This window comes from Crocodylus porosus, unplaced genomic scaffold (assembly GCF_001723895.1).
Source record: "Crocodylus porosus isolate Cpor-Errol unplaced genomic scaffold, CroPor_comp1, whole genome shotgun sequence".
In the NCBI taxonomy this organism is placed as follows: Eukaryota; Metazoa; Chordata; order Crocodylia; family Crocodylidae; genus Crocodylus; species Crocodylus porosus.
Genome location: NW_017728931.1, coordinates 46,213,222 through 46,221,506, shown reverse-complemented (window position 1 = coordinate 46,221,506; position 8,285 = coordinate 46,213,222). Strand labels below are relative to the sequence as shown.

The following is an 8,285-nucleotide window of genomic DNA, read 5'->3' as shown; positions in this document are numbered from 1 at the left end:
AAAAAAAAGCCTCTACTTACCCTAGAGACAGGGGCTGTGGGGGCTCTGGGGCCTCCTGGCAGAGCCCCCCCTATGCAGCACAGGGCAGTGGGGGGCAGGAGGGCCCTGGTGCTGCAGCACCTGCCTGCCCTCCACGGGCAAGCTGTGTTGTTTCAGCACCAGGGCGAGGGGCCAACCATAGAGATGCCCTGGCACCCAGAGTGTTTTTGTGGAGGCCCCAGCCTCAGGTTGTCTCAGGGCATGGTACTGGACTGTGCCCTGCCCCGCTTCTTTAAACTCTGTTTTTCTTTACACTCCTACCCAGGGATCCAATTTTCTCCCCGTGCTGCAAGTTTGCAGCGCAGGGAACATTTTTTATTCCCACACATGCCTCTTGCCCCATCTCAAAGGTTTTTGAGACGGGGCAAGAGGCATGTGTGCGCTCATCTGAACACACCCATCAAAGTTAAAGTTTTTCTGACTTTTCTAAATGTCTCCATAAGGAGAGTATCAAACTCATTAGCGAGGGATAAATGGCCCTGTTGGCCAGAAGAAGACTATCACTGGTAAAAAGCAGATTTTACTATCTATTTCAACTTCCAGGATGCTTCCGTTTAATTGGAGAAATAACTTATTACATCTAAAGATAACAGACATAAAATGATAAATGTTTTTAAGCAACCCCCCATTGCTTTATGTATTGATTGCTGCTCCACATATTCACCAGTCTCTGCCTCTTACTTGGTTTGAATTTTCCTGTGCTAAGGGAAACAGACAATGCCTTTTGTCACCTTCGTACCTCCATAAAAATGTTTGTGGCAAGACAAAGCAACAGCAAATAACATGCATACCTTTTGTCACGCATATTGTGGCCACAACAAAAGTTACTAGTACATTATTCCCTGTTTTGGGCATATGTCTATTTGCTTTATGGCAGGAGAACATGGGCAGCTGGAGCTGCATGTACTCTCCTGCTGCTCTAGGCAGGCGCTCTTAGGGATTGAGAGGCCTGGTCCTGCATGCCGTGGGAATGCCTGCACAGATTGGGCCCCTCAAGCCCCAAGAGAGCCTGCCCAGCTTTCCCTGCTTCCAGACATTCACCTTGAAGATCCCCAAGGCATGCATCTGAAAGCAGAGAAAGCTGGGATACTCTGGTGTGGTACCAGGGCTGGGGCTGGCAATCAGCTGGTTGGTGTCCTCAGCACTGGGACTACACCAGAGTGTCCCAGCTTTCCCCACTTCCAGAGATGTGCCCTCTGGATCTCCAGGGCATGTCTCTGAAAGTGGAAAAAGTTGGAGTTCTCTGCTTAGAGATATGCTCTTGACAGTCTCACAGATCAACAGGCGATGAATGTTTTGCCCAGTGAAGTGGATCATGTGTGCCAGGGGACATCCCAGCACAGCTGATCCACTTCATTTGGCGATGTCTATTTCTAGCCTAAGTCCCATATATCTTGGACGTTGTCCTCCCTTTTCTTTCTTTGACCTCATTTGCTGGCTTGCTAGGCACTACCAAAATATAAATGATAAATGCTGGTGGTCAAATGGGGAGTTTTCAGATCAGCCTTATGGCCAAATAGTCATTTTCCACAACTCTTAAATCTGAATGGATTTTTACAGAGTTGCAAGGGTCTAGTCATCCTTCCAAATATCAGGTTTCCATTTCAAAGCACTAGGGTACATAAAGTGTTGTAAAATCTAACATTGATATAACCAGTTTTCACTAGTAACCAATTTACAATTTTTACCTTCTTGAGGTAATGGAACTGTGTTTGCTCAGACCTGTAAAAATGGGTAGATAAAACGGCATCAGGCATTAAACACTTTCAGGTCACTTATTTAAAAATCATAACTAAGAATATTGAAATTGGATGGTGGAATCAAAAAAAATTTCGGGGCACCTGCTTCTCTTGTTCTAAATATGCACTTTGTATTTTTTCAGCATTGGTGGCCTTATTCTGGACACAACTGTATCTGATCCTAACTTGGCTGGGATTGTTGTTTATACTCCAGTAATCAATGGTAAGTCTGTACAAGGGTTATTTTATAATAAATATAAATTAATCTATATACTAAAATTCAATGCAGTAGGTAGATATCCAATTAAATAACTTTCAAGTTGTAACTTTACTGCCAGAAACTGATTGTTTGAAAGAAGTAAAAGTGATTCTTGGTCCTACCTATCAGAAAACTTACATTGTACCAGAGCAAATAGAAAAACAGAAACAAACCAGCAGTAAATATTTAAAGTATTGGAAAAAAAAAAAAACCTGGGAAAATTGAAGGAAAAATATTCAAATACCCTTTTTTTCCAAAAAATTACCAAGTCAAGATCTAGGGCTCAAAAATCTAAATCTTCAGATTTTTTTTCCTTGGACTCATTAAACAGTTTCAGATTTTTAAAGATAGTTACTTGAACTGTTTCTGAAAGTATGAGAGTACAGACTAAATATTAACTTAGAGAATATTCAGTACTGGTTTAGTTGCATGTTTTGACATTTGATTTGTATGTTTCACCTAGACATATAGACTTTCAAGGTATGCAGGCACATATTGGGGATATTTTTATCCGTAGATTAAATGTGAACATTTTCTCTATTTCTATTACTAAGTGATTTTTTTAAAGAATAAGTATTAAAATAATGTGTTTAATTTCTTGGAACATTGAACTATATTAGCTACACTAATTTATGAAAACTCGCATAAGAAACATTTTCTAGTTGTCGTTTTATTCTTCATGGGTCATTTCCAGTGCACTAAGATCACTCAGCAAACTTAGACACTGGAATAGCTTCTTTAATTTCTTTAAGTCTGGGAGATAACCTAGTCCAATCCTTTCAGTCAGGTATGTTCTATCATACATACACTATTCCTGACAGATGTTCACCTGGCCTAGGGCTGTCCAACTTCTGAGCAGTGGGGGGAAGTCATGTGCTATGCAGTTCACACAGTGCATGGGCTTCAGGCAGGGACCCCACCAGCACCTGGGCAGCCTGATTCCCCACTTTAGGCATAGAAAAGGTAGCCCTGCTCCCACGTAGTTAAAGCAGGGAGCTCTCCTCTCCTGCACCACATGTGCATCCCAGGTTCCCCTTGCTATTTGCACCATGTAGGTAGGAGAGGTAGCCCAGCTGCTCCTTTCATCACCATATGAATAGCATGGGCAACCCAGCCCCACTCTCTGGAGCTCTTCCCATTGCTCCAATCCCCTAAGACAGACAGGAAGTAAAAACCAGAGGAAGGGAGGGGGAAGCCCAGAGACTCTGGCTTCAGCAATAGCAGGAGAAATATGAGTGGCAGGTGAGCAGGAGCCTGGCTTAGGAAGGGCTGCATGCAGCCCCCGGGCTGCCAGTTCAACAGCCCTAGTCTAGTCTGTTCTTGAAAACCTTTGGTGAAGGCATTTCTGCAGTCTCCTTAGGGTAGCCTGTTCCAGGGCTTTCCATCTTTTATCGCCCAAATTTCTTTTCTAGTGTCTAACCTTAAATATTCCATATGACTTATTTGCTTTGTCATATTTGCAATGGATCTAGAGAAAAATTGATCATACATCTTTGGGAGAGGAGGATTACCGCAGGGATGATCTTCCTACCCCTGGGGTTTCATGCACCCCCACGATGGGGGGGTATTGTAGTTGTGCCCTGCAGGTGCTACAGACATAGTCGTGCCCTGCAGGGACCCAACATCTATAGATAGGGCTGTTCCTGGTGGGGGGTGAATTGGGGTGACCGCCCCAGGCCTCATGCTTTGGGGGGCCCTGTAGAGCTGGGCGGAGCAGCGGCTCTGCGTCCAGCCACTTTCTCCCACCACCACTTCCGATGTCACCGCCAATGGGGGCAGCAGCTTCTTAGGGTCTGGGATCAGAGCAGGGCAGGGTGGGGCCTTGCATGTGCTGATTTGCCCTGGGCCCCGCATCCTGCTCAGGTCGCCTCTGCCTACAAATGGTCCCAGTAATTGCTGGATTTGTAGCCTTGGCTGGGCAAGGTGTGCTCTTGAGCTGTTAGCCCACAGTTGACAATGTTCCTAGCCTCAGGGGAGATCATGCTACATATGCAAATTAAAGCTCAGTGGCAACCACCTATAAAGTTAGTACATGTTTTTGAGGCCTAACTTTATAGCTGATTGGAGCTTTTTGTTGTGTTATAGTATCTGGTGTCAAGGTAATTGCGCAGTTAACAAATTAATTGTGTGATACTTGTAATGTGTAGAGGGGACCTAGTGTGTTGCCCAAAATTAGACACAGTACTTCAGTTGAAACTCTGCAGGGCTCAGTAGAACAGCATATTTACCTCCAATGTCTTACACAGAAGTTTCCCTGTTAATACAGGATGAGACTCACCTATTTTTCCAATAGTAAGATCTGGTTGACTCACGTTCTTTTTCCGTTCACTGTAAGACCCTGGTCCTTTTCTGCAGACCTGCTTCCTGAGGGCCCTGCCACATGTTCAAATTAAAGCTGGATAGCAACGAACTATGGAATTATGACGCATTTTCAAGCACTAACTTGGTAGCTGGGTGGCTGACTTTTATAGCCAAATAGTCATTTTATGGTGTGATAAGTTTGCATCTGTGGCTGATCTAAATATCTAAATTGACTGCATGATTAATCAGTTAATTGCTTTGAACTTGTGGCTAGTCTTATTTTGCTTGTGTGGCTGGTGTAAATTTATTATACAAGTAACCAGTTAATTGTGTAATATATATAATGTGTAGCAGGGGTCTAACTGCTAACTCAGATATTTTTTTTTCTGTATTTGTGAATTTAATTTATCATAATGTAATGCTTTGTGTTTGTCTTTATTGAATTTCATTTTATTGATTTTGGATCATTACTCCAGTTCATCAAGATCACTTATGTTTTATATGTATATTCTCTATTCTATCATTTAAATCATTAATGAAAATACATGCCCAGGACAGACCTCTGCCAGGACCCCACTTGAAGTGCCCTCTCAATTTACCTGTGAACAATCAACTAGTCTGAGTGCTGTCTTCAACCAGTTGTATGGCCACCTCCAGAGATTTTTATCTGGCCAATTTTTCTCTAGTTTGCTTATGAGGGTATTATGTGAGACCAGTTTCAAAGCCTTAATCATGTTAAGATATTCACATACACTGCTTCCTGCCTACACATTAGTTTCCCTGTCACTGGGGTGGTACAGATTATTTTTTATAAACCTTAGTAGCAGTTTTTCCTATCTAAAGGATAAGGAGATAGAAAACTGCAAAAAACAGCAGTTTCTGCAATCACTGCCAAAAATGATGTTTCCCACAATTTTGCATAGAATTGCCTGAAAAAAATTTCAACTTACGGGAATACAAAGAAAGCACAGCAAGCCCTACAGCCATTGAGCAAGTGGTCTGAGAAAGAGCTACTGCGTTAGTGACAGACTCAGTGAAGGCACCAGTCAGGAAAGCAAAATGGTTTTGGCACCATCTTTTAAGAACCTGGATGCAATTTTGCAACAATGCTGCAGTCTGAAGATGATGGGTGAAAAGAAATCCAAGAAAACAAAATATATTTCAGTTTAACATCATGTAAGGCAGTTGTCTGTAGTAGGAACCTTGCATGCAGATGGTGGTAAATTTTATTTTGTTTATCATGATTCTTAATGTGTTGAGGAAAAACACCACTGATCAGCATTTAGAGTCCAAACTTCATATAAAGCGAAAGGCTGCTGCAAAAGCTGAAGGTCAGAGCGAGAAACAAGCGACTATGTCTTCAATCTTTAAACAAACCACTGAAAGCAGTTTGACAAGGAAAGAGGCTACATTCACGCTAGTGGAGGCGTTCATGGCTGCCAACATTCCTCTGGAGGAAATTGGTAACTCCTAAATTACAATGCTAGTTGAACAAACACGTGCCAAATGCTGGCAGTTTCCCATATGCGAGCAAGCTTCGCCAAGATTATCTACCAGGAGTAATTGTTTTGCATGTTCAGTCTACAAAATCTGCATTGAAAGAATATGAATCTATCTCAGTTGTAGCAGAAAAAGCAACAGATGTCCAAGATAACTATGTTCTGCACATTTTATTTGTACCTGGGAGCTGGACAGACCAAGGCCTGCCTGTTGTTCAAACACAGCTGGTTCACCTTGTATCTGTCAATTTTTCTACCATAGCACAAGCTGTAGTGAAGGCTTTTGCAAACTACAGCTTAGAATTTAACAACATCTCAGTTTTTGTCTGATAATGCAATGTATATGTGGAAAGCTTTCTCTGATGTGTTCCATGGAATGATGCCTGATGTAATTCATGTCGCCTGCAATGCACACATCCTTTCTTTAGTAAGTGACATCTGGTTTTTCTGATGTGGATAGCTTGGTTTTCTCTTTTTAAAAAAGTATTCTAAGGTTGTTCAGGCCATAAGCTATGATACAGGAAGTCCATTGCCAATCAAAGCAGGGATCTACATGTGACTGTGTCACTTCAACCAGAGCCAGTGCTTACAAGGTAGAATTTGTGGTTTAATGCAGTTCATTACCATGCAAAGAATATGATGTACTACCAGCAATTTGTGTGCAAGGAGCTTGAAATCGTGCCTGGCATATGCAATCTCTTAAAACAGGTTGACATTGAAGATCAAGTTAAGTTTGTGGCTGAAAATGTGATCTGGTTCAGGAAGCTTCTAACACAGTTTGAAACTCAGCAGGTTTTGATCCATCAGCTTGTTGTGTGCCTGGTGGATCTGATAAGTTGGGCTGAAGACATGGCATCACAACTTTCAAACTGTCAACATGAAAGCCAGGGGAGACAAGAATTGTTCCAGGCCAATAGCTGCGAAGTTGAATTGGTACTACCAGTATGATCAGTCACTACCACCACAGTTTAAACAACCAGCTGTCTCCTTTTCTAACGCTGTTAGCCTTTTCTGATTTTTGACCCTCAGCTACTGAAATCAGTCCCTGGGTGGCAGAAAGGTTATGACAAAGAATGAGCTGCCTACATTAACTTTTACAGATTGCCAGGTGCCTTTGACTGTGACTGTGTTTTGGGAATCTGTTTCTGATTGGTTTCCATGTCTCTACAACTTGGCAAAATGCTGACTTACCATTCCAACCAATTCAGTGGATGCAGAATATGCGATCTCAGTGTATGGACAGTTGTTCACACTGCAGCAACACAGGATGTCAGCTGCAACTGCTGCTGGATGCTGCATGCTAGCATTTAAAAACTAATGTGAATCATTTATGTCAAGGTCAGCATTATTTAGTATTACTACACTTTTTGTAGAATACTACTAATAAATTATGGTATATTAGTTGCAATTCAGATTCTGTATAAATTTATATTAATATTTCAATTTAGATTAAAATTTAATACTTAGATTTATAATAATGAGGTAATTTATTTGATATTTCTGCACACTTTGCTTTTTAATTGTGCTGTGTTTTTTGCCTCTTGCCCAATCTGCGGCAAGGGGTGGAGCTGCCAGGGCCCCTTGGCCAATCAGCAGGGGTGGAGTGGGGGGCTTGCTGCAAAAAGACTGCAAAATCACCTGTGCTTTGTCTCACCATTAGGTAAGTCCCTAGTTATACTGGAGCTGTAGTAAGGCTTTTTGACACTGTCTCAGATGACATTCTTATTAGCAAGTTAGGGAAGTCTAGATACTACTTACTGTGAAGTGGATACACATTGGGCTGGAAAACCATACCCGTTATTTCTGGCCTACTATCAAACTGGAGCATGGTGTCCTGAGGGGTTAGTCAGAGTTTTGTCCTGTGTCTGCTAACATTTAGTATTTGCATTTATAACTTGGATGATGGAGTCTATTTCTCTCAGTCTCTCTCTTTCCCCCAACCCCATTATCTTTTGTATTATAATTTTTCTGTTTTTCTTATACTCTGCTTTCTGCATGTCCTTTTGCAGCATCTGATGATGTAAACTTCGGTTCACAGAAGCTTATGTTTTCTATATATATCTTGTTTAGTTAGTCTATGAAGGAGCATATCTATCCTGATTGTGGACTAAAGAGTAACATTGCAGTATTAAATTTGCTGACAAAACTAAGAGTGGAAGAATTGCCAGCATTTTGGAGGCCAGAACTGAAGTTCAAAATAACATCAATAAATTGGAGAAAGGGTCTAAAATAAATAGGATGTGATTTGATAAGGACAAATGTACAATGCTAAATTTGGGTCAGAATAATCAACTACAAAAATAAAAAACCAGAAGCCACTGGCTGGACAGCAGTTCTCCAGAAAAAAATGTGAGGTTTATATTTCATAGATTTCATATTTCATAGACATTAGGGCTGGAAGGGACCTCGGGAGATCATCGAGTCCAGCCCCCTGCCCAAAGGGCAGGA

At 41.7% G+C, this 8,285-nt stretch overlaps 1 protein-coding gene across 1 annotated transcript in view; it reads left to right on the top strand.

Annotated features, from left to right (window-relative positions):
- SLC41A2 (solute carrier family 41 member 2) overlaps positions 1-8,285 on the top strand; it is a 90,680-nt gene that overhangs the window by 46,194 nt on the left and 36,201 nt on the right. Inside the window, exon 8 of the mRNA XM_019544774.1 lies at positions 1,922-2,001. Coding sequence (XP_019400319.1) covers positions 1,922-2,001 — 80 coding nt within the window. The remainder of the gene's footprint in view (positions 1-1,921; positions 2,002-8,285) is intronic.